The following is a 27,493-nucleotide window of genomic DNA, read 5'->3' on the forward strand; positions in this document are numbered from 1 at the left end:
CTAAACTGTAGTCTATGGATTTCAGTTCACAAAAAAACCCACCAGTCTTGAAAATTAAAAGTTTTTTAAGTCACAGTCATGGGTCTACATGTGCAACATGTCATACAACAGATGCACCACCTGACTGTGCACAGTTTACAGAACACACTTAAGTATGTGCGTAAGTCTGCCTATATGAGACAAGAAAATATGATTGGAAAGAAAGTACTGGAGTATAAACAGGTGCAGGTGTTTTTTTTTTGCATGACTACTAGTACTGATGCTCAGCCCTTTTTTTTAACTTAACCAAAAAAAGCCCAATTCGTGTTTGCAGGCTGGCTTCCATAAATACCCTCAGGTTATTTTTGGCGATGGAGGAGGGGCTCCTCCCGGTCCCGGGTGCTGGACACAGGTGGGCAGGGCGGCGTGGGACGGCAGAGAAGAGAGGAGAGGAGCGGCACTTTATAGGAGCAGAGCGGAGGAGTGCGTGATGAAATGAGATGTGAAGTGTTCCCTCACTCAGCCCGCAGACGCGTAAAAGATTTATCAAGCTGGTGAGGAGGAGAGGTGGGACCTGCCTCCATACACTCTGACAGTGTATGGAGGAGAAAGAGGAGGGTGACTGAGAGAGTTGCTTTTAAGATCTTTTCTATTATATATCATACCAAGCAGTGGCTACCCAGAAGGCAAATGGAGATCCAAACAAAAGGTCTGTGAGGAGAAAGGGAGGCAGGGCAAGGAGGATTTGGAAAGAGGGGGGGGGCAGAGGGCGTATAGAAAGTGAACAAAAGTGGAAGTTGAGGGTAAAGAAACTTGACATAGCCTAAAACACTTAACAGAAAATAATTATAAGCAATAAAGTGCTGCACGGGCTAGATAAGTGGTTTTAAGTGTGTGTGTGCTAAACGAAAATGTGTTCAGTTGGTTTTATTTAATAACAGGATGACATTTGTCTTGTGGCAACATTTGTTTAGCTGTGTTAACCTGGATTTACAGAACTAACCAGTGCATGTGTCACATTGTTTATCTGTATTGACCCATGTAAATAAACTAACAGTTAGGCTGGATAAATAATTGAAAAAAAGTTGACATAAGGCTAAACTGCGAAAAAAAATCTGGCTTCCATTTTGTGTAATGACCCTGTATAGTACAATGCGCGGTGCTTTTTAAAAACTTATTAGTGTGTCTCATCATACGGTCACAAGATGGCGCCTGTTCTCCATCTTTAGCATCATTCAATTGCAGCTAATTTAACCCCATCTCCCCTCAACACGCGCTCACCCACGCCTGCGCGCGTGCACACACACACACACACACACACACACTCGTTGAATCTCAAAAATAAGACCTTAATGTTTATTTGGTAACAAACTCCAGTATGAATCTTTTAACGTTTCTACATAAATATATGCCTGAAACGGGCTACATCACTTAATTTTTACATATAATTGGCACGCCGCCCTTTTAAAGTGGCTTAATGCGTTCTGTCACCATGACAATAAATTGGTTGCTCCTGTTGAAGCATTTTAAATTAACAAGCGCTCACTTTTTCTTTTTTTTTGCCTGCCACACCACAGACAGCTCCGGGAAACCAGTTGACGCCCTCAGCCCCATACCAGCCCCCGGTCGACTACCCCACCAACACCAACATCCACCCCCCTCCACCCCCCAACCCCTCCTCCTCCTTTTTACACACCGGCTCGCAACCATTCACCCAGTCAGTCACCTCAGCTGCGACCGGCCGGCTGTAGCGGAGGCAAACAAACAGCCAGCCAGAGCGATCCCGTCGCGGCTTTCGGCTGAGCAGAGAGACACCGGAGCCGAAGAGGAGAATGGGACGCCGGTGCTTGGATCAGGACTGAGTCTGGTCGGCACATTCGAGCTCCTCCGACCCGTTTCCAAGTCCGTTTCTCCCGACTGAGAGTCACGTTTTCACGGCGAACACAATGGGCTGCTGCAGCGGACGATGCACCCTCATCTTTATTTGCACTTTACAGTTGGTGAGTTGACCCGCACTTGTTTTACAAGTTTTAACACTGCGAGAAAACAGCTTTAGTATTTAAAAAACAGTTAAATACCACAGGGTAAGATTAAATGTCTGTTTTTATTGGACAGTAGGTATTGGAGGCTGAGTGTCACATGTTGAAAACTGATAACAGGACGCTTTATAGAAATGTCACAATATATCCTAAAAGTTACACACTATATAAACAAGTATCCATCACCTTTGCTGATATTTGCTCATATTGCGTTTGAATAGAAATCATAACCCTGGATTGATAGATTTTGTATTTTGTGCTGATTGTAAGTGAGAGCCTTGTTTATTTCTTTACCTGATCCATGAGGACATTTGGCGCTGTGACAGAAAACATATGCTGCTGTTGCTGTTAGGAAGTCAGCTCTTCTCAGCAATAACAGCCTCAAGTAGTGACACCGTGATAGACAGTATTGGGGTAACTATGCTGTGTGATCCATGATGAAAGAGCATCAACAAATTTATGGATTTTGAACACTGAAATAAAGATTTATCATACATTCAGATACAATCCATCACCTAATTCTACTTCTGTGTGAGGCATCAGCCATCAAAGCCTGTGTCTGTATTTCAGTTTAATATCCAGATTTGCCGTCGCCTCATGATGTAAAACATTTAAAAGTGCCAACAATACATACATTTCCTCTCTGATCTTAAGATTGAAAGAATGTTTTCATCAAGAAGCTAAATCAACTGTATCTCTGGAAGTGGTGATCCACAAACCACAGCGGATGCAGAGACTTATAGCTCTTTGGAGCATTTCAGTTGCTGATCAGTGAAGTGTGGGACTGTGACATTTTACTGATGGTAACTGTGCAGTCTGAGATGATGCTTCCCATTGACTCACAGGCCCGCTTATCTTGCTACTATCACTTGAGTAGAGTTTACTTGACAGGGTGTGACAATGTTATTTATGGTGGTATTAAAACTGAGCTTGCTCACACCACACAAGCCCCCGAGTAAATGCTGTTTTTAACAGCTAAGGGGAGCAATAAAATCCTCACCAGATGAAGAGTCAAATTGGAAAGTCCTGATATATTGTATCACACATGAGGGAACCCAAGAACAAAGAAAAATTGGAGAGTTTAGTCATCACATCAACACATAAAAAAATGAAAGAATATGATGGGAAGTGGCAGTTGATAGCAGCCATGTAACTGTGTTGGAAACAAACCCAAGTTTGGTTCGACTAAGTAATAACATGTGCTTTTCCATTTCATCATGTTAGATTCCTCCAAGCCAACATCAGACTTCTCTCTTGGAGTTATAGGTTTGGAGTTGATATGTTTTTTCAGAGGAAAAAGATGAAGACAATTGTTTTTTTGTTGTTTTTTTTTAGTTTTTTCTTGGTGTCATTTGAATTACTCACTGCTGCATCTGACCGTATTATCCTGCTGCCCTTTCCCAACTTCCTCTTTCAGAATGAGTAGTGGATTTGTGTGGATTTGTGTTTAACACTTGTGTATCTATCAGGTTTCAGCTCTGTACATTTGTGGGATAGTGAGGAAAAGGGAATTTGAACATTAGAAAGAGAGTCCGCTTGTGTTTACATGGCTTAGGTCACAATGGCCTCAGTGTTGCTTCCGTATTAAAATCATGACTCATTCTCTGATGACACACACACAAACAATCACACACAAACACAAACACAGGAGGCTATGAACCCACCTTGAGGGACACACCTGTTTTCCCTTCCCAGACTTCGGACCTTTTTGCCTCATTAGAGAGAAGGAGGTCGACCATTTGTTAAGAGGTTTATAAAGCTGTCAGCGGGCTGCCTAAAAAGTCCCTGAAGACTCCTGGAAACGGCTTTATTTTCCCTCGGCACTATTTCTGGATGACCTGACACTTCCTGTCTGCAGAAACACACACTCACACACATACACACCTGCGCATTTCTGATGAGTTTAACCGGCCAAGAGGGGTCGCATTAAACCTCGCATGACCTTTCAGAAGGTCATCAGGTTGTAGTCGTGTGTGTGTTTATGTGCGCGTGTGTGCTTATATGTGTGCGTGTTCACATGAATATACATGTGCGCATGAGTGTGAAGCAGCACAAGGGGCCCCACTTTCCCCTGGCTGAAACCTATGCATTGACAATGAGCCAGGTTATTCCCAGTCCATTACAGGGTAAAACTACCATTAACAAAACAACATACTCTGCTCCTCAGATGTAAAAATAGCCCCTGTGAACCGCTGTGTGTGCTAATTAGCCAGGCAGAGTGCTTTGATCAAACCTCTTTTGGCATCTCGACCATCCCCTAATTGAATTGTGGTGCGCTTTCCTCATCAACAGGCTGAGCGGTGGGACTCATCTCTCTGGGACAGAAGGCAGCAGATAATGAGGCTGTATTGATCGAAACGCCTCTGTTCCCTCTTCTCTTTGCAGCCTAACTATTCCAGACAGTAGGGCTGGATGGTTGTCAGAACCCCCGATCAGCCCCAGAGAATGGCAAGCTCTGGCATGAAGCCCTGTCTGTCTAATGATTTGTTTGTACTCAGAGAAACAGACGAGCTCGTTTTTTTTTGTCTCAACGGGTTGGCTGTTTGAGGTGTTGACCTAAAGCTGACCTGGCATGGAAGCGTTTCGATTGGACAGATTAGGGACCCGCTCCAGACGTATTGTGAATGTCAGCGACTGGCCATGAGGAAGGATGTTGTTCTGACTGAAGCTGATGGCCAATGCAGTTCTTTGGACAGTGGGTGATTGATGAAGGAGACCTCTTCGTTGGTCATGATGGTTTTTCGGGAAAGGGCAGACACACACACATACACCCACACTCATAATCACAGTGAACAAGGGTAATGAGCTCAGAAGTGAACATTGACCCTGAAAATGTCTGGTCATAACTGCGCTGGCAGCACTGACGGATGCAACCTCACAGAGACACTATTTCATGCACCCTTCTTCACACACAGACACACCCACAGACGCAGCTGCGCATTCTGAACTGTGAGTTATGGGTTAGTAGGTCTAGTGTTGGGTAAAGATTACAGCCTGTGTATAAGGGGAGGAAGTGCAGCTTTGTTGGCCTCTGACAAGATGAGAGAAATGAAGGAAAGAGCTGGAAGGGCTTTTATTTGATCTCAGGCAAGGAGAAGAAAAAAGTGGTCCATGTTGTCAAAGTGAATGGCTTGACTAGCACCCAAGTAGGACAAAGTGCTTTCAGTGTAGTGACCCTCGGTATGGAGGGAGTAGAGATGTAGAAGTCTTACCTCATCTTCACCCTTAAAAACTATCAGACTACCCACAAGCTCTATGTGAGTGTGTATGTGTGTAATATGTTGCATCACACTGCCCATTTTTCCTCTGCTCTTTTGATGCCATAACTAGAGAATATACTAACTTTGTAGTGGAGGCTTCAGAGAAGAAGACCGGGTTCAACCAAAGTGCTTCCAAGAAAGTTTTAGCTTAGAAGCAGAGCGCCTCATCCTGAAGAGTGTTATCTCTAAAGGCGTGACATTATCCCTTGGCAGGCATCACGTCATCTCCCACACATTATAAAGGATTTAGGCTGTTTTTTTTCTCTCTGCTTCTCCTGCTAACTCATTTGCTTCATGGAAGCACTAATATTCAAATTTGCTGTTGAATATACATGAGCTTAGAGATGCTGGATGTCTAGCAACATACTGTCTCTCCCACCTCACCAGTTTACATGCACGCGTGCGCACACACAAGGTCTTGGCCTAATACACCACACAGCTGTAATTAAGAATAATTACTGCAGCTGGGCAAATTGCATGGCAATAAAATATTGCATGCTATCAGGCCAACAAACCTGGGTGTGAGAGTTACTGCCACTGTATAATCCTGTTCTGTCTTGCCGCTCCCCGGGAGAGGTGAAATATCGAAACCTGGTAACCAGTGAAATATTAAAGCTGTAAACTGGAAAAAGCTTGAAGATTTCAATTTCAGCAGCTACAGATGCTCCAGAGATGTGTTCAGGCTAACGTGTCTAGTGGGTGTTTTTGTTGAGTGTATGTGTGTAACTTCTTTAGTGTGTCTCTGTGAGTGTGGAGACAAGTGTGATCAATGATAATGAACTGTATTTCCTTGGCAGTGCCAGGTTGATGGAGTAGATAGGCCAGTGGGAATAGAGTGGATGGTCACAGCTCTTTTATCTCTCGGTTTCTTTCTCTTCGTCTTCGCCTCTTTGGGCCCGCTATTAAGTTTTCATAAAGCCTCTCTGGATTGTGATTCATATCATTGTGTGCAGAAACCTGTTTTTTTTTTTTTTTTTTTTTTTTTTTTTTTTTACTATTTGCTTTGACTTGCACAAATGGTGGCAGAATAAGATAGCACTCTTATCTGAATTATCCATGCAGAAACAAATTGTGGTGTCTGTGTGTGTTAGACACAGCTTACTATACAGAGACAGACTCCCTCTAAACTAGGTGTATTGAAAGAATGTCAACAGACATATATATATATATAAAGCAATATATTTATCTGCTTTTTAGTTCATTTCTTATTTAGGAAAGTAGATTTAAATGGAGCTGTGACTGGAGTGTATGGAAGGTTTTGAAAACGCATTACTACATTTAGAAAGATACACTCTGATGGTCATATTCACCAGATGTGGGCTGGTGTTGGGGCTTGTAATGTGCTCTTTTTAAGCCTAAATTGACTCTTTGTCAGTTAATTATATGGAAACCAGCAAGCATCGACTATCACTACTGAGCCCAAAGCATTGTAAGCTTGTGTCAAATTCAAGTGCAGTCAAAGCAGCAAAGTCAAAAATGACACTTTTAAGAAACATGTTATGTTATAGAACTTAGCGGTTTGATATATGGGTACAAACACCCCCCATCATTTCTAATAATACTAAGCTTGTCGTGCACCACCAATATCTACATTTACTGCAGAAGAGGCAACTAAATAAATCCACAAGCCAGACTGAGTAAGACCATAATGTAAAAAAACAAAGCAGTGAAATCTGTGTTGAATTGACAGTAGCCCACTATGAGCTGGAATGGAAGCCACATATATTAATCCCGGTCCCCAAGGCACCATCTCGGCAGTCTACACAGCCATGTTGGCAAGCCTGCTGAAGCCTGCTGGCTACGATGGTTCAGCGGCTATGGAAGGGTGTGATTATTGATAAAAAATTCTGTTAGCAGACATTAGGACCTTGTTAGATTTATTAATTAACAGCAGCTGTTCAGACAATGGGGAAAGCCAGTCAGACACTGCTAACAAGGACTCTGTGCTTTTTAAGACTCAGATATGTGAGCCACTATTTTAAATCAACTAATGGGTGCAAATTTTAATTTGCCAGTCCTTTTTTAAAGGAGGGTTCATTTGGTGGCCAATTGTTGTCTTAAAAGAGGAAGATGGAGTGTAGAAGGCTCTAACAGTGTGATTGTGGGCCATAGAAGCCCGAGTGGTTCATGTGATTTCAGAAATGAAGGTCTTAACCCCATCCGACATTGTCTCTGAGCTGTTATTCTTTTCTTTTTGAAGGTCATGCAGGTCGCCATAATTAGGTACTGTGTGTGTGTGTGTGCTGTTCTTGTGCTGTCAAATGGACCCCCGGTGTTCAGTGCTGATTGTGGTCTTGACCCAGACTGTGTTGATTGCTATGCCTGAACAGCCCTCATCCACAGAAGAGCAGACCCTGACAGGCCCTGCCTGGCCTTAGCTACAAGTACCAGCCACATCAAAAAAAAGTTGATTAAACAACAGCCTACAGTGTGTGTGTGTGTGTGTGTGTGTGTGTTGTAGGTCACAAGGCAAGGTGACTGCATAATAAATTTCTACTCACAACTCAGACTTTTGGAGCTCCCTCCAGTGTGTCATCGCACCTGAGAACCTAATGCAACCTGGGTACTCAGGGATGAGAAGCACTGCTTGAATGTATAATGACGGTTCATGCTCCACCCCTAACGTGTATCCTTTGTTGAAACACAACAAGGCTTTGTGCTATCTCCATTTTCCTTTTATTTTATTCTCCCCCCCCCACCTGATTCTCTTCCCCATATTCTCCCCCTGCTGGGATACCAGGTTTGAATATGCTTGAATTATTGATTGCCATCTGATTTATCAGCAGGGCCAGAGGCTCTGGAGATTTGGGGGGGAAATGCAGATAGAAAGGTGGAGAGAAATAGAGAGAGAGAAAAGGGGGATGGGTGGTGGCTCGACCTCTCACTCTGGGCCAATTATAAGCACGACCCTGGAGACCTGACATCTCTATGTTTAGCTTTTTCCCCTCCTGTTTCGTTTTCTTTCCATCTCCCTCCCTCTTTTGGGTGCACTGTAATCATGGAAACCTTTATGAATACAATAAGATGTTGAAGATCCTGCAGGAAATGAAGACCAACCTGTCATAAGGAGATGTGGGATGATGCAAATCTAAGTTAGCATGTTGAGTAGAGAGACTAGTGTTGGTGGACGACCTGGGGGGTTGGGCTGTAGAATATGGGGCTCAGTACACATCCTGCTCTCAGGACAACTGTCACTCTAAAGATAGCTCCTCTTACATATAGCCTTTAACCTCACCACAAAAACGACCCACCCAAAATGCTACTTAGCAACCAGTCAGATGTAGCAGAGTGGTTTGCTTAGAGACACACATCTGAAATTTGCTTATTTTATACTTTTGTCTGAAGTCACTTGTTAAGCAAAGATTAAAGCAGCCTTGTTCCCTGCTAACGGAAAAGAATTGGTAACCTTTCTGCTGTTTCTCGACCCTCCTAGGAGTTTGGAGTCATGCCCTTGCTATGTGCATGTTGGTTTATAATAATATGTGTGTTCTTGGTAAAAAAAACATCTCCTCTTTGTCCCTGGTGGCCCCTTTTACAACTGTGCACCATTTTAATGTCTTCAATTTAACAGACCATTAATTATGCGGTTATGGTGAAAACCTTGGGCAGGCAAAATCTTGAGTGTGTGCGCATGTACCCATCCATGCACAAGGTTGTGCGAGTGTGTCTGTGTGTGTTCCACATCAATGACACTGCAATATTAAGCTATAATGGAGATAAAACTAGAACTATTTGCAAGCCCATTTCTCTCTTTCCATTCCACCGGTTCCAGCGGTGTCATTTGTTATAGTGTGGCATCGAATAAATTGCTTTGGGAGCACCACAGCTGGGATGACTATCTTGACAGATCACATTCAGTTGAATGGCTGCAAAGCATATTCATCTCACTTAAATCCCCCCCCCACTATTTTTGGCATTCAGTCCTTGTTTTACAAGCGGCTGATGACTTCATGGATGTTTTTCCTCTAATTGTGTTGTGTGATCAAACAGTTGGATGACAGGGATGCACAAAGCATAACTTCCTCTACTAGTGGATGAAAGATTAAGAGTGATGGTGTTATGATGAAAAGAGCAACATTACTGACTCAATTATGGAAAGTAGAGCTGGAGGGTACCAACTGCTGACAGCTGTTTGCCGTTCTTGACTGAGTATTCATAATGAGAATTTCCTCTGTCGGAGCTAAATTGCCTACTTGTTAATTGGGGCGAAACCTAAACAGTTTTTTGTTATATCCGGGAAATGGGGAGGAAGGAAGGGAGATGGGATTGGCTGATTTTAAGCTGCTCTCATTTCGTCACTTTCCCTCACATCCTATCCACTGTTGGTGTGTTTGGGTTTTATCTGTCGCTGTCCTCTTGTTCGGCTTTTTTCTGTCAGCTCCTCTAAGAAATCAAAGTATGTTTGTGTGATCTTTGTGTCTGTGTTTATGTAGATTAACATGCCTGAGTTTTACCTGATATACCACTTGTTTATGTGTGTCCGTGTGTGATGCCGGTATGCTGTCTCATCCTTCATTTTCCGTACAACACCCACTCAACAAACAGCCACAGCTCCAGTTTGGAGCCACAAGAAAAGGAGACAAAACCTCACAAATGACGTTAATCCCTTGCGTTGTGGCTGAAATCATCACATACCAATTCTGCAGCATCCCTCTTCAAGTTGATGCAGCAAAGTCTAAACTAGCCTCTAATAATCCATACATTACTGCCACCTTTGCAGATAAACTAAAAAGAAATGTTGGCTGACGGCATAGTGGAGGAAGGGAGATAAAGGGAGGAAGAGAAACTGAGAGAGATAAACATTTTACAGGAGATACCAGCTGTGTTAGGATGGATGTTTGCTGTCACTATGTATGAATTTGGGTCATATCTCAGTGAACCTTAATTCATCATCAAGTCAGCTTTTTTTTTTGCGCAGAAATCCTCTAAATGCGGTCTGGTCAGTTTTGTCCAGGCTGTTGTAATTCATAAAACAGAGAATGAAAGTAGTCAAACATGGGTAAATGTGGGACAGGTTAACTGTTAAAAATGATATAGCCTATTAGTTAAAGCTAAAGATAATGACTCCTTTGTTGGGATTATTGGAATTCTGTTTTACTTATGTAGACATGATCCTCTCTGATCTTAATCATCTGACCCACATTGTTAACATGAGCAAGTCTCACACTCACACTTGACTTGTCATAGAAGGAAAAGCACAGGTGTTACTAGTAACATTAATGATAACTCTGTTATATTCAAATATTCCAGAAAGCCATGACAATGTGACAGTGAGCTAGCATGCACAATACCAGGACCCTGAAACTGAAGCAGCTAAATGGAATAGAGCAATCATCAATTTTACTATTTACTAGGGGCATAACAGTACACAAAATTCACAGTCGGGTTGTACCTCTGTTTTGGGGCCACGGTTTGGTACGTTTTTGGTACAGCAGGAAACAAAAAGGTAAAAAATAATATTTTGGTCCTTAATTTTGAAAAATGTAAACATCCAACAATGGCTTATTGGCCATAACTATTACTAAAACAGTTTAATTATGCTACAGTGGAAAAAGAAAACAACCTTTCTGTTTCCTGCCAGGAGTCAGGACACCTGCTGACAGCTGTTGTGATGATTTATGGTCAATCAGAACTGGTTCCTCTTCAACTTGCTGTCCAACCATGTTGGAAATGAAATGTGTTTATAGTTGTTCCGATTGGCTTCACTCAAAGTTGGAGTGAAAAGCCAACCGTCCAGGGTAACTTGGCTAAGCTAAGAAGCATACATCCATGAGCATGCTACAGCCTAGTGATGCACTGTCAAAATGTTCCAGGTGAATCTCAATTGCTAGAATTATTCCGCACGTCGGACATGAGTGGATTATTAAACTATTCTGACAGTAATTGTTTGGGTCAGGGAGCATACTGAACTGAGGAAAGTCGAGTACTGAACTGAACATCCGGTACTGAATGGTTCAGGACAAATACACAAACTGTTACACCCCTACCATTTACACCAGGTTGAATGTAGGTCACCTGCATTTTGGAAGCACTCAGAGCCCAACACCCAATCACTGCAGTTACACATATAAAACGTAGGAAAACAGAAGCGTAAAAAATACACTTTGGGTTGCGGTTATGTGCGTAAAACATGAGCTGTTACGTGGGCTGTGTACACAGCTGTATTGATTTAAAATAGAAGTGTATCTGTTCTTTCAGATGCACATGAGACTGACAACTGACTGTCTTTCTCTTTTTTTGGGCGAGGTGGAACCATTCAGATAGACCCCCAATGTGGATTTGACCTACGTCACTGTTTTTGTCTGAATGGTGCATTAGAGTGGAGCAACTTTAACCAGTAATGAGGCCAGTTGACAGACCAGACAGGTCAAGAACTCTCAATTGATCTGGACATACAGAGAGGGGAGAGCATTCAACTGAACTGATTAAGCTCTAATAAACTAACATGAACCATACTGAACTGAAGTGGATCAAACTGAACTGAAAATGCTTGTGGACTCCAGAGGATGCTCTTAGCTTAATCGTAAAGTGACCAACAGTAACAGAGTAAACATAACACAGGACAAACCACAATAGTGAAAAGTTTAAAGTGGTTTGCCAGCATCCAGAGGGAGACTCAGTTCAAAGTACTGGCTTTTATCGTGTTTCTTTCACTGGGACGGATTTGTGTGTTGTGTGTTCCCAATAGCACTGAGAGATTAGCTTGTTATTAGCACTAAGAGCACTTTGATTCATAAAGGCTTTCAATGGGAGGTTATGTGTCGAAAGACTGAGTCGGCACATAGCAGATTCAGCTAATTTCATGTCACCGCTGAATATAATAAAGTACCAGAAATGTATGATCCTTAGCTTTGGCCAGCCGGATCTTTTGTCTGGCACTACTACAAGACACACCAGCCTAGAGGCACTATAGTTGTTGTCTTGCTTGGTCCAGAGGGAAAAACCCCAGCTCTCAGACCTCTGTGCCGCCGCCTAGTGATAATGCACGGGTGTGCCTCAAGTCTTTTGGGGCAGGGATCAGGGACCCCCTCTAGGGAGCGAGGAGGAAAAGCAAGATCCAGGTTTTATTATACGCTGCACGTGGCCTGCGTGTAGGGCACAGTGCTGCAGCTAAAACAAGACGTTTGTTGGTTGACACACTTTTGGAAGAGTGTGACATCCTGTGCCTTCAAAAACAGTTAAAGGTAGGATATCTGCTGGAGTGGCAATACTTAGCAAATAGCAAATATGACCCACTGGTGAAGGTGGTAAGACTGAATGTTGATTTTGATATTGGGTTAGAGATTAATTATAATAAAAAGAAGTTTACAATCATATCTTTACACCTTATGAATCTTATAAGTCTGAGGATGAATTTCTGAACAGATTAGCATCTGTTTATTCATTCATTGAGGACAATGGTTCAACTTAGTTCAAACTGTTTTTGTCATGTTTTTGTTTTGTTTGGATTATAATGCTGACTTGTCAGATAGCAATTCTATATTTGCACTTGTTGCAGTTCTGTAATAACAGCAATCTTATTTTATCCAGTAAAATGTTCTTGCCTGATAAGAGTTTAACTTACATTAGTGAAGCTTGGCACACAACCTTCTTGGCTTGATCATTGTATATGCACAGCAGATGCTCATGACTCTCTGGATAATATATAGATATACTATGGGATGATCACCTCTGATCAAATACCAATTGTTATTCTTTAAATATTGAGAATATACATATGCTGGCCGTTACTGGTAATGATGTTAATACAGGGAGGCTGGACTGGACAAATCTAACTAGGGAGGATATTAACAGATATTCCACTGCAACTGACAACTTGTTAAATAATATTGAACAGCCTAGGGATGCTCTGGTGTATTAATATGTACTGTAAAAACCCACATCTTGGTATTGAACTATGTGCAATGTATGAAAATATTGTGACAGCTCTTAATGCCTCTTGTAAGCCCTTTTGTAAAAATAAGAACAAGGTGCATAATATTAAACATGGATGGAATGATTTTATGGCTGAGCAACATGCTGCAGCTCGAGAAGCTTTTAAACTCTGGTCATACTCATTACTTAAACATAAAAAAACTTACCAATGCAAGATTTAAATATGCTCTTCCTTTTATTAAAAGCAATAAAAACACAATTAGAGCTGATTCACTTGCCAGGAAGCTGCAGGATAATAACGATTATGACTTCTTGAAAGAGGTCAGAATTATGAATAATAGTAAAACTTCCTTATCATCCAACATTGAGGGTGCGTGTGGCCCAGATAAAATAACTGAGGTGTGGTGTGATCATTATGTAATTTATTAAACTATTTTAAAAATAATGTAGTTATAGCTGAAAATGTTGATCTTTTTGAAAACATGGTAGTCAGGTCAGATGATGATGCCATCATGATGCTAGATGATAACAAGGCTTATGGTTTGGATCATGTGTTTTACTGGTCTCATAGTTCATGGTGTCCTTCCAGATTCTATCACCTCTGTATTGTTAGTGCCTGTCATTTGGGAGAAGGTTGGTAAATTAAATAGCATGGATAATGATAGACCTATTTCTTGTGCCAGTATTCTCTCTAAAGTGCTCGAAAGATCCTGCTAACAAGGTTGGAAATGTTTGTTCTCACCACTGATAATCAGTTTGACTTTAAAAGGAAACATGGCACTAATATGTCTATTTTTTCTTTAAAAGAAATAGTTGCTAAATATGGAAGCCAAACTTCCACTGTATTTATGTGATTTATTGATGCATCCAAGGCCTTTGACAGAATTAATCATGAAAATTATCTCTGAAATTGCTTGCTAGAGGTGTTCCGAAGTATATACTTAAAATACTAGTTTTCTGGTATGCCCATTAGACAATGTAGGTTAAATGGGGCAATGCTGTATCTGCCCTGTTTTATGTAAATAATGGTGTTGGTATGGATGACCTATCGAAACAATTGAATGGTTATAACACAGGCTGTCTTGTTGAAAACTCTATTATCAATCATCTTATGTATGCTGATGACCTGGTAATATGTAGTCTGTGTAGTGCTGGGCTGCAGCAATAACTGAAGGTGTGCTCACAGTACAGCAAGGATTATGATATTAAATTTAATGCTGAAAAGAGTAATGTCATGATAGTCAGAAGTAGAGAGGATAAAAATGAGTTTTTCCTGTGTTTCACTTGTGCGATATTCCCCTCATGACATGCATGGAAATAAAATACTTTGGCCATTTTCTCACTGATGATTTGAATAATGAGAGAGATATTAATCAACAGTGTTGTAAACTATATGCTCAGGCCAATATGTTGCTTCTCAAATTTTGTTCTATGTGTTCTGTCAAATGTAAAATGTTCATTATTTAGAGCTTTCTGCACACCTCTGTATTCAGCTCATCTTTGGTGTTGCTACAGGAAAATTAGTAAGCAGAGGCTCATAGTGGCTTACAATGATGCTATGAGGTTGCTGCTTCGGGTTCCCAGATGGCACAGTGCCAGTCAACTGTTTGTACTCTCTGGTGTTCCTACATGTGAGGCACTTCAAAGACATCTGATGTAAAATTTTGTGTCGCTTGGATGAGTCAGAGCACAACATCATAGCCCTAGGATGAGCTGCTCTCTGTACTCATCCAGGCTCAGAAAACACTGGCAAGATAGCCTACGTATGAAACGTTTTTTAAATTAAATAATGGACCCTCTTGTGAGTCTGAAATAAAATTTGAATTGAATTGAATAGTCACACTGCAAAAACCACAGCTTCCACAAGCACTTCCACCTGTGTCTGTTTAGCACTGCTACCTAAAACAAGTGGTACTTAAAGAACTACAAAGGGACTAGCTCCTGTGTTTTCGACTATGCAGACCATATTTCTAACAGTGAAGAAGAAAGTGGCTTATGAAGGCACCCTGCCTCTTAATCCCTGTCTCAGCTCTGCTAGACCAGGCACCACCATGGGCTATCTATCTATCCAACTCTCCATGTACCCAATGAAAGCCACACACACACACACACCCCATCATACACATACTGAGATTGGCACCATTAGTTACACAAGGACCAGGCAGGCACCAGAGTATAATGACTTTACTCAGGCGAGAGGTGAGAAATTGGATTGCAGAAAGTTTTTGAGAAGTTCTTTACCGCCTGCTGGGAGTCACAGAGTAAATACAAGCCAGTGTAAAGCATGGTACATTAAAGAAGAGCCAGCCAGCCAGCCTCTGATTCATGGCTTGTCTCTGTTACTGTCTTCATTTAGATTTGGAATAGAATAGCTGTTTTTGATTTCTCTCAGGATACAGTTGTATAGTTGTTACTTTGAGTAACACCAGTTCTATCAGTATGTGTGTAGTTCCCAAATAGTCCCTTCTTTACATGCACCTAAGGAACCTGGTTATAGTCAGCTTTTTCCAGTAAGCCATTTTCCTAACTGTCATGTTAACAAGAAACCTGGTTAGCATAGTCGGCATAGGGGATTAGAGAAACCTGGTTTCCCCAGGTAGATAGGTAGGTGGAATTTTGCTTTTCACAAGTACTTATGTGCATAACCATAGACAGCAAACAGGGACTGTAACAGCAGAGCGGGTGGATGAAATTACACAGAGGGATTCATCCTTGTATTTAAAATAATTACGTCAGACTAAAACTAAAACTAGCAGAATGTAGCCTCCAGAAGTAAAAATAACTCTGCTGACCATTCACACGCTTTCGCCTTTTGAGGAAAGGCTCCGTTCTGTCCGTCTGCCGGTCCTTTGACCACAGTCGGTCTGTTCCGACACAAAGGTCAGGGAGCAGCGACTTCTGTCAGTACTGTTAAAATAATCAAGCCATGCTTCCAAAATAAATTCAGGGGTATGAGAGCAATCTGATTACTGACCTGCCACATGTCTACACAAATTTATAGTAAGCAGGTTACTACAATGCATGTAAACATATTCTATGATCATCACAGCAGCCGTTCTGTCCACCTCGTGCCAGCTGGGAATGAGCAGGGCTTTCTAACCTTTTTGGCTGATGACCCCTTAAAACAAAGGTATCGTGACCCCTCAACACAGGTTGCATATATCTATGGGGGATGACCAGTTCAGCCAAAGGGTGACTATTTCCTCTCCAATTTTTTTTATATCTTTTTAGAGCCCTAAAGAGATTAAATTATCAGACAATTTGAAAAAAAGTGCAAAGAAGAAAATCATAAAAAAATAAGCAGATTTTGTGTAGCAGAAACATTTTTCTGATTGTCTAATCTTCTACCTCCTCAGACTTGTGTTGTGACTCAACACTCAATTTGGGAACCACTGATTTACAGGGCTATGCAAGCACTCATAGAGCTGGAGTTACTCCAGGCAATTTCCATATTTTGTGAAGAAACTCAAAACAATTGTTCTGTGTCAAAAATAGATGAAGAGAGACGGTACACGAGACAAGCATGAATCAGAGGCTGGCTGGCTTTTTATAAAGTGCCTTGCTTTGCCCTGGCTTGTCTTGACTCTGTGACTCCCAGCAGGTAGTAGAGTATGTCTGCCTGTTAGAGGGCAAAGCACATATGAAACAAACTGGTAATGGATATTACATACAAATTGCCCTTCTGAATCTTATAATTGTGTCAGGCTTGACCTCATTGTCTAATGTGTGTTTCTATGTCTAAGTTGAAACCAGTGAGATTTAAAAAAAAAAACACGCTAAATGTAGTTGTAGAAATTCTCTGTAATTCTGTAGTTCAACCTTCACGTCTCTTGGCACCCGTCAATGTCGCCCTTCTGCCTGACTGTCTGAGTCAGAGTTATACGCTTGAACACAAAGGAGACTGACTCATGCAGCCTAAAGTCATACAGAATGGGCACACACATACACACACACACACACTCACAAACCAGCTTTTCAAAGCCACAGATCCTGATGACACATTCAGTAACATGTTATCAGACAAGGACATTTCACAGAGGACACACAGAAAGAGAAACACTGATGTGATTTATAGTATCTAGAGGCTAAGGTGGGGAGCTGAAGGGTAACGAGAGGGTCACTGCTGTGGGGGAGTGTCATCAGGTCAGTATATACGCCATATCTCCCTTTTGCACCTAACGCCTCATCATCAGAAGTGTGTCCTACTACTGTGTATCGCTAACTCGTGACAACACAGTTGAGTTACTGTCAAGCCAACCTGCCACTTGTTGTGGTTTCTGCTCTCTTTAAATCTCAGTTGGACGCTTTAGTCCAACTGTTTTTCATGAATTTCAGCCACTTATCATGGGCACACATGCACATCTTAATTAGCTATCAAACGATGCAGATCAAACGTTTTTTTTTCTCTCTCTCTGACACATTTACTCTGATCCTCTCATCACTTTTATCTGCAGCTTACTCCCCTCTCTTCCTCCTCGTGGTGTTTTAAAGAAGATGGGGATGATCGAAATGTTTTGGGGCTTTGATATGCTCGATTTGATCGTTTAGGAAGGAGATATCATAGTGTAGGGCTGTGTCCATTTGTGTGTTCTTTATCGCCTCTGTTTTGTATCTACTTGTTTATGCACATCTCTAGAGATGGCATGAATTTACACCAGCTAAGAGCGTGTAACATAAGTGGCAGGATTGGCTTTTGCAATCCTTGCTAATAATCTGGTATCACTGCCGCTCAAGGGGAGAGTAAATTATGGTTTCTGAGAGCGAGGGATAGTGGTAAGAAATTACTAGAGTGAACATAGAGATAGAAAGATAAAACTAACAAACGAGAAGATCTGGGCAATAGTGGAGGCGCTTGTTGCATCCTGCTGTCGTACCCACCCCTTAATTGCTTAGTATTTATGGTGGGAGGAGTGGTATGTGTGGGCAACAAGCTTCTCCACATATACACACCCCAAACCAAAATACACACTAAGAGATTCCGTCACCCTATAGGGAGTCATTTGTGCATGCAGGAGGTCGGCGGGAGGCTTTTACGGGCCGTTATGTAGCCGGCTCACTATTCCTGGAAGAGTATTGGTATCTTTTTGATCCAATTCTACCCCACTCTCCAGTAACTTGCTTCCTATGAATTGTGGGCTAATTGTGCCTTATGGGTTTGTGTGTGTGTGTGTGTGTGTGTGTGTGTGCCTGCATGTGTGTGTCTGGGTGAGCAGAGACCTTTCTATCCTTGATTGATTGTTGTCATCTTGGTGGATTATTGAGTTAGCAGCGAACGTGATAGGCTTACTACAGCATCTCAGAGGAGAGAATTCGCTCGCACACACACACACACACACACACACACACACACACACACACACACACACACACACACACGTCCCTCATGCCTGTACATTTCTTTAATGCAGTGACTGGTGGAAATATTTCAGGGTAAGGGTCCATGGCCGGGTGTAATGAATACATCAAGGGATCTGAAGTATGTGTGTTGGAGGGATATAGGTTCATGCTCATTATCATGACTATTGCCCTTTGCTGAGGCAGCAGTCCATGTGGGATTGCATGTCTGCTGACTGAGGACATTGTGTGTTTTTCTGTGTATATTTGAATAACAGTGAGCCGTGTGTAGTGTTAGACAAAAAGACAGGAGACAAATGATAGAGCTAAAGATTTTTAACTTGTTGAAATAAACCTTTTTCTATAAAAACGGTCACAAATCCAATTCACAGACATGCCAAAGATATTTTACAGTTGACTAATAGATGAAGAAAAGATGTAAATGAGCTGCCCCTCAAACTAAAATGTCTTTATTCAGTTAGGCTTATCATTATTGCAATGTAAAAACTGCACCAAGTGTTAGTGCAGTTAAGACCCCCGAGGCTTTTTTGCATTTATCCAGCCAAATAGAATAAAAGCTGTTAAACAGATTTTGCAGAGCTTTTGGATCTCCACCAGGATTACCAGAGGACATTCTGAGCACCCAACTCCACTATCTTCAACACAAGAAGATAAACAGCATCCTATCCTCTTTGTGTTGTTGTGTGGAGGGAGTCACATTATTACAGAGCTTGACTTGACAAATGGACATAAGAGATTATGTATACGATGCACTGCGTATTGCTTTTTGTTAATGATTTAGGTCTGATTGACCATTTGCAAGTTTTCAATTTTTAATTAGCTGGGGCAGACTGTGAAGACTGTTGAAGGCAAACATATTCATGAAGCCCTCACCCCTCACTCACTTTATCTTCACAGTCAGCCTTAACTTGTATCATATTTTTTCCTGCTGAATTGATGATCATATTTCATCGATAGGAAAAAATAATGTGCTATATGCAGCACAGTGCTGTTTGAAAAATGAAGGGTTCTTTCTGGGCTGTTTTTCTCTAGATGATAAAAAATGTGACAGGTTCACGAGTAAGTCTACTTTGTCATCATCAACATCATCATGAGAAAAAGTTACTGACAAAGTGGCACCACTTATGTCAGACGTAGGCTTTTCTGTTCTCTGCAGCAGTTTTACTAGCAGAGTCGTAACGTAGCATGAGCAGCACGTTAGCAGAGCAGCAGCAGCTTCAGTCATCCATCTGTGTCTACACATAATGCATTCAGGCAGTGCTGAGCATGTATTTTGGCAGCAATACACGACACAATCACTGTAATTTTGCACATAAAACAGGAGAAAACAGACTTGAAGCTTAAAATTCGAGCATATTGCATGAATGAAATGGGAGCGGTTTCGCAGCCTGTGAAGACAACTGTATCGATTTAAAATAGATCTGTATCTGTTGCGGTAGATGTGTGTAAGACGGACGACTGAAAAATGCATCTGCAACGCTTTCTGTGTATTTGCTTCTTGCTCATTTCCTTTTTCTTTTTTTTTTGCTCTGCCTTGCTCAGATAAATGTAGATAAATAACCTCTCTGAACTGCCGCTTGTGCAAGGGAATTGACTTTACACAAAAATAATATTATATATGTATACACACATATATATTGCTAATGGTAATGTCTCTAATCAACTGAAGAAATACTCATTGATATCATTGATCAGGGGTAATATTGCCTTCCTCATACATTTGACATTTGTTTAATCGGACTGGATCAGAACAAAAGACGCTTAAATGTATTTTTATTAACCTTGATTCTAACCTTGATTATGTCTTAAGAAAATGTTAAGGAATAAACTCTTATGCTAATCCAGAAACGCATAGCTCCAAGTCATAGCTGATTAATAACACCACCACCCCTTTGTCAAATCAAAAGGGTCAGGCCTGTGAGCACGTCAGCCAATTTAACTGCAGCCTAGCTGCACCTCATCTTTGCTGACGTCCCTCTGCCTTCTGAGTTTTATTGAGCTCTCTAACCATGACCCACAGCCGACTAGAAGATGTATGACTCTTTTGACTTTATTCATTTCCTTCAGCCCCTTCTTTATCCAAGGGATAGACAGGTTATTAAAAGAGCTCAGAGCTCAGTCATTCTACGTTAGCTTATGACGTTTGTGATTTTCTCTGCATTTTCTCTCATCTCTCCATTTATCTGATTTTTTTTTTTTTTTTTTTACCTAAAATGCCGTATTCTCACCATCCATCTCAATTTTTATTCCCTCTCTTTTTTCTCGTCCTGTCACTAGAATGAGTCTTTATCTTAGGATTGCTGAGCAGTTCGTGGACTTTGGTATGATAATGCTTGGTGCAGGTCACAGATCGCTCACCTCGCCCTCTGTAGCTTCACACCCTGTCTGACACTCTATGCCAAGGAGTGTTCATTTTTAATTATCACTCACTATTTGATCATCTCCCTCCCCTGCCTGTCACAATATCTCATCGGGTTGCTGGTAACATTTCCATTACATTAAGAAGAGCAGCCGGGGCTGTGCACCAACTGTGTGTGTTTGTGTGTGTGTGTGTGTGTGTGTTTGCGTGAATGTGCTCGGTGGTGCGTTCCTATCATTGCGGCAGAGACGAGATTCTTCCCTCCCTCATCCATCTTCAAGCGCTTGGCTGGAAATGACATGTCGACGCACAACGAAACACATCGTTGCTTGAGACACACACATGCGCGCACACACACTGGGAATGGAATGGAATTGGATTGGCGATGGAATTCTAATTAAATGGTTCACACCCACCCCCTCCCTGTATTTTCCCCCAAGTGGCATGCTAATTGAGTTGATGCAAATAGGGACTCACAGTTTTAAAGGTTCAAATTGCTTTGTTGTGCTTTTTTTTTTTTTTTTTTTGCTGTTGCATAAATGTGACATGCAAGGTGATGGGGTAGAAGAGAGGGAGATAGAAAGATTTATGGATGACGATTAATAAACAGTAAAAAGGACATCATGAATAATAATGTAAAAAGAAAAGTCTTGAATCCACCATTGACATAGGAGTGGAAAGGGGCGAGTCACTATTGGGAAAACTTTGGAATTTCTCTTTTCACTGTAGAGGATTTAACTTTCCTTGTACATGTGAATATGTGTGTGTGTGTGTGTGTGTGCATGTACACACGTTGTTTGTGAACACATATTTCAATAAGCGCCTAAGCTCACCGCAGTGGTATTATTAAGGAAGGCCCTCACCTCCCATAAAGTTCCAGAACATTCTCATTTCTGGAGGCTGTTGGCAGGAAGGATGGAAATTGTGAGCTTCTCTTTAGCTCAGCAGGGGTTGGATCGATAAATCTGTCATTGTTTATTTTATAAAACTTCCAGTCTTCACCTCTGGGCGCTCCCACCGTCGGAGGCTAAACACTCAAGCTGTTCATGTCGACTCACTTAATGTAGGATTGTTGGCCAGTTGCTGTGAGGTGAATAGATATTGTCTCCAATAAACCATAAATGGTATATGCTGCCAGTGTGTTTATATGTGCTGCCATTTTTCTGAGGCTGTGTAACATTTGGCAACCCCACAACGTTCCTCACTGTTGCAGCGGGAGACACAGTTTACTCACAGTAGATGTGAACCTGTTAACATTTGTCTCTTCTTTTTCCTCTTGCCCTTTTAGGTCTTGGCTTTAGAGAGGCAGGTCTTTGATTTCCTGGGTTACCAGTGGGCCCCCATCCTTGCCAACTTCTTCCACATCATCATTGTCATCCTCGGCCTCTTTGGCACCATCCAGTACCGGCCGCGCTACATTGTGGTGGTGAGTACACACAACTGAAATATCACATTTGACCCGCAGTTCATGTGAAACTCAGTACAGTCTGTCACATAATCCTATTCCTCACTGTTTTTTGTTAAGTGGTGTCACATCACTTTGCATTAGTCCTCTGCCTGTGCCTGTGCATGGGGATTGGACATGTTGTTGCCTTTCCTTTCTAATTGCAAAGTGTGCTGCACTCTCTTGTGCATTGTGCGACACCCTTAAATCACTCTAATCCCATGGTAATTAGGGCTAATTAAAGTGGGTGGGGGCGTTGGGGGGTGGGGGGGGAGTAAGGAGCTCATCAGATTTATACTCGACGTCAAGATTCTGGACAGAGAAGGTCATTCTTTGAAACTACGGTGCAAAACAAGTGCTGCCTCTTGTTTCACTCCTTTTGTTAGAAAGCGCCACTATGAAGCCGCATAAATGTGCTTTTACGCACTTCAGTTTTTATTCGACACCATAACGTTCATCTGGCATTAAAAGCCTTTTTTTTTTTTTTTTTTGAGCAGCATTAGTGGAAGCACAGATGGCGATGTTGATGACAGGAAAAGATTGGGGGGAGAGAGAGAGAGAAAGAGATACGGAGGAAAAGAGAGTTAATAAAGAGAGACAGGGGAGATGGGAGAAGGATAAACGGGAGGCACACAGGATGAGAAGAAGAAACAGAGGAAGCAGGGATTGGAAAGAGGAGAGGAAAGAGGGAAAGTAGAGCTATTGTCTCACATGGAAAATGGAAGAGAGCAAGCTAAGGGGGTTTCATGATTCGACATGTATGTTTTTACGAAGGTGCCTTTTTGCCCTCCACTTTTCCTCTGACACCTCTGACATTTTAAACACACAATTCATTGTGAGTCAGAAGATTTCACAACCTTCACACCGATGATTCTCTCTCTCTCTCTCTGTCATAGAATACCACTCAATACCACTCTGCGTCTGTCAACAGTTGGCTGTCTGACTGTACAGCTTTATAAACGGTTAAAGTCGTGAACTTCATTCAGCCTCAGCAGTTTAAAAACCTGCAGCTCCCTCAGGGCTCAAAGAGACTTGCTGAACTTACTGGCACTCTTGAAAAAAAACAAGGTCTAACTTGCAAAATTATATGTGTGTATGGAGGTTGTATGCATATAGCGAATGTGAGCGTGTATTAATGCATGTCATGTGAGAGAGTGTGTGTGTGTGTGGGAGGACACTGGCCACCGGCTTTACTTTTTGTATGAGCTCATTCATTCAACCTGCCATTTGTTCAGTAGCTGTCATATCCTGTTCTGTTCAGTTCATCTACTCTCCATGGAGCTAATCTGTCTGTGTCTTTGCCCTCCAGTATACAGTATGGGCAGCTCTATGGGTGGCCTGGAATGTCTTCATCATCTGTTTCTACCTGGACGTAGGAGGCCTGTCCAAGGTGAGACTCTCAAAAATTTCAGTCCGCTGTTCTCCGAATAATTCGTCATGCATCTGTCAGCAAAGTCAGGTGATTTATACTCCAGTGTGCAAGTGTTGGGCCACCTACAATGTAGGTGTCCTTTTTTGGAAACCTGTCATTACTGACATACTTGTTTCTGATTGGCTGGCGGGTGTTTTGTTAAAAACCAAAAGACAAATCCAGTGTGAAGGTGGAAGTAAATAAGCTGGCATTACCTCACTGTAAACCTGTGCAAAAACACTGTAATTTATGTATCAAGTATTTCTCTTTTTAAACACCTTTGCCAAGAAATATAAAGTGTATTTTTCTCCAAATCTTGTGTCATAATCAATTTCACACTAGGGTTTTGAGACTGAATAACTTCTACATTCACACAGGTCACCAGGTTAAACTGATTACAAGCAAACTTTGGAAAAAAATGGATTTTAACTCATCTTCTTTATGCTTGTGATAAGGGACCATGTTAATGTGATAAAACACATAGAATTGATACACCAGACTACATTTATGTTAACGACAATGAAAATTTAGCATTCTCTGCCTTCACCTCTGCCTGTTCAGTGTGGGCTGCTGTTTTGTATTCTCTCCTATCTGAATCTGGTGTCGGTCATGTTGACAACACGGAGAAGGTTGAGGAAGGTTAATGGTCGAGTTATGCTTGTGAGATGTGGTGTGGGAAGGTAAGTAAGTGTGAATAAATGTTCTGAATGGTCACACTCGAAAAAAGGAGCGAAAAGCCTGCCATAACGGGGGAAGATGCAATAATTGTTAAAATACGGAGAAAACGGCACACATATTTAGACAGTCCCTCCTAAACGACATTCACACTGTTGCACTCGTTTGCTCAAACAAAATATGACATAAATAATTATACGAAGAATGAAAAAAGAGGGCGTGAGCGAGAAGTTCAAACCAGAGTCAGAGTTTGTTTTTTTTTCTCCTGAAATTATTCAGCTTTAATTTTGATCTTGTGCCACGTCGTGTTTTTTTTCATCATCGCTCCTCCACTAAGAATTGTTGTTGTAAAATATCAAGGCTTAGTTGAGAATTCTTGAGCTTTATCAGCACTGAACATATATTTTAGCTGTAATTAAATGTGATGCACTGCCACTAGGTGCTGTTTGCCTATGTCAAGCCTGAATGCCCTGGTGTGAACAAGTGCAGCCCAAGTAAACACAATTACTTGCGGTGTATAATGAATGCGTAACGCAGACATCCAGTAAGAATCCTGCACCGAACTATAAATCACTCCCAAAGCTGTAGGAATCTGCGCCATACACACCCACGACTGCAACACCTCAGCGGAGATGTATAATTTGCCCTTGAAGAATGTCTGTGTTCCTCTGCATTGTTTGTGCGGTTCGCCCGCTGACCCGTGGGAGTCATTTAGCTCCCTGTTGAGTTTCAAGTGGAAGCTCACAATTTGATAGGTAAATAATCAGAAATAAATCCCCTCTCAAACCACCACACACACATGCACACTGTTAAATCTTCAAGGCTCCCCTGTGGTTCCTGAGTGCAGATTAGATGTGTATTTATCCAGACAAAGAGAAGTGTTTGGGTTGTCACTTCTCACCCTGTAAATGTATCCATCCTCCCCCCCCTCCTGTCAACTTGTCCTCTCCCAAATTTTTTCATTCTGCACACTGTTCCTTTGATGTTTTTTTTAATTTATTCCTCATATTTTGAAAGTTTCAAATTTTGCCTTTTACATTACAATGTGCTCTCCTCCTCCTCCTCCTCCTCCTCCTCCTCTCCTCTCATCTCCCTCCTTCCCCTCCCCAAGCTATTGATGGCTATCGTGCCCAATTGCCTGCCTGACCATTGAGAATAATGAATTCATGCAGGCAACATTCATCTCACACCAGCTTAGACAGCCAAAATGAATTTCAGAAACACCTTCCCAAGCTCTGGTGACTTTGTCATTGTGTGATAGACCTTGGCTCCATCAAGTGTGTCCGTCTCTCACTACATATGTCTATGTGTGTCCACTGTGAGTGTGTGTGTGTGTTTGTGTGTGTGGAGTTCCTGCTAGAATAATGAAGCTTGTAGGGGCCAGCTGCTTGGGGCTGAGGCTGGGCATTAACCCAACAGATGGAGCCAGCCTGGGCTCCCGGCTCTGCATATGGTGGCCAGGAGGAGAGCTGGCTAATGGAGCGCACACACACACACACACACATCCACACCCACACCCACATGCAGAACCAAACGTGACACATAGCTTTCTGAGAGGTCCCCAGCACATTTGATCATAAAACAGAGTCAGCTAATTCTGTCTGGCCTGCCTTGTTCAATGTTGACAGGACTGTTCTGGAGGGTGTGTTTGCGTGTGTGTGTGTGATTGGCGTGTTTTAAAGTCGAGCCAAGCCCTCGAAGTGGGGGGTCAGGTTGTCAGAGTCATATGCCACATGCTCTGTCACCTCCTATTGATCCTTTATCCCCTCCCCCATGGTGCAAGACAGACTGACAGACAGACCCCTGCTACTCTACACACACCTCCGTTTAAAGCGATTCGCAGTCATTCACTGCCTCTCTATTTTTAATTCACCCTGCACACTAAGTGACTGGAGACATAGAGACTTTGGACACATCCACACTAAGCTGTGTACCGCTTTGGCATTTCACACTCAGTAACTCAGCTTTTCGAAAATGCTGTCCAATACATAAAATGGATTCTTTAAGCCCTGATTTGAACAAATCTTTCTCCTCTGTCTTTTGATATTAGCAGAGAAAGATGTACAAAACATTGTGAAAAAACAGACAGGGGTAATCTATCTGGGAGTTTTTTCTTCTTTGAATGTCCATCTTTTGACTTCAGCTCTTTATATATGAAGTTGTAGGGATGCATGGCTCTGGGGTTGGTAATGGTGGTCTGGCTGTTGGTCCACCACGTTAGTCCAGACTGAAATATATCAGCTGTTGGATGGATTGCCATGACATTTCGTACGGACAGTCATGAATCCTAATGTCTTTGTGACATTTGTGGTTTTGTTGTCTTGAAAACTATTGACTGGATTACCATTACATTTAATACAGACATACATGCTCCTGTCACTGATCCCCCTGATTTCATCTAGTGCCATCATCAGGTCAAAACTAATTTGTCCAATACTTTGGCCAGATACCTGCAAAGTTAACGGCATCTTCATCAGCCTCAGCTATATTTTGTGTTTTGTGCTAATTAAGCAAATTAAAATAAACTAAGAAAGTGAACATGGTAAACATTATAATTGCTTAACATCAGCATGTTAGCATTGTCATTGTAAGCATGTTAACTTGCTGATGTTGGCATTTAGCGCAAAGCCCCACTGTACATCCTCACAAAGCCACTAATGTGTCTGTTGACTCTCTGGACTCTTTCTTTACCCTTAATTTGTTGAAAGATGAACCTAAATTGGTCTGATAAGGGGTATGAAAGGATCCACATTCAATCTGTGGATTCTATATTGGATTTAGATTCAGTAAAATGCCTTAAAACCCCAATGCTGTTGGTTGTTTTGCCTTTAGTGTATATGGCTAAAAAATATAATTACATATGCCTGCACAGACACAGTCGAGTGGGTGCTGTTGCTGTGTGTCAGTCATGTTAAGAGGCCAACTTTTAGTTGCTTTTATCTCTGTAATTCATGTTTATTTTGTCAGATAACTTTGTGAGCATGTAATAGTGACACGTCAGTGTAACAGTGTATAAATTTGCCTGCTTTTCCTGAGTTAACAGGTAGCATTTATGAGCCGTGATCACAGTTTTGTAGAGTGGCGAAGTGGGAGGAG

The 27,493-nt window shown here is 41.8% G+C and overlaps 1 protein-coding gene across 4 annotated transcripts in view; it reads left to right on the forward strand.

Annotated features, from left to right (window-relative positions):
• The window catches only part of nkain4 (sodium/potassium transporting ATPase interacting 4), a 55,140-nt gene that overhangs the window by 3,877 nt on the left and 23,770 nt on the right, over positions 1-27,493 (forward strand). For 2 of the 4 annotated variants that reach the window (XM_042408275.1, XM_042408271.1), the window contains exons 3-6: positions 314-533; positions 1,557-1,979; positions 22,156-22,293; positions 23,621-23,701. In XM_042408275.1, the coding sequence (XP_042264209.1) occupies positions 1,926-1,979; positions 22,156-22,293; positions 23,621-23,701 (273 nt within the window). In that variant the 5' untranslated portion in view covers positions 314-533; positions 1,557-1,925. Of the gene's footprint in view, positions 1-313; positions 534-668; positions 689-1,556; positions 1,980-22,155; positions 22,294-23,620; positions 23,702-27,493 lie in introns of those variants that run through there. The other 2 variants (XM_042408274.1, XM_042408273.1) reach the window with 2 other exon arrangements.

This window comes from Thunnus maccoyii, chromosome 4 (genome assembly GCF_910596095.1).
Source record: "Thunnus maccoyii chromosome 4, fThuMac1.1, whole genome shotgun sequence".
Taxonomy (NCBI): Eukaryota; Metazoa; Chordata; class Actinopteri; order Scombriformes; family Scombridae; genus Thunnus; species Thunnus maccoyii.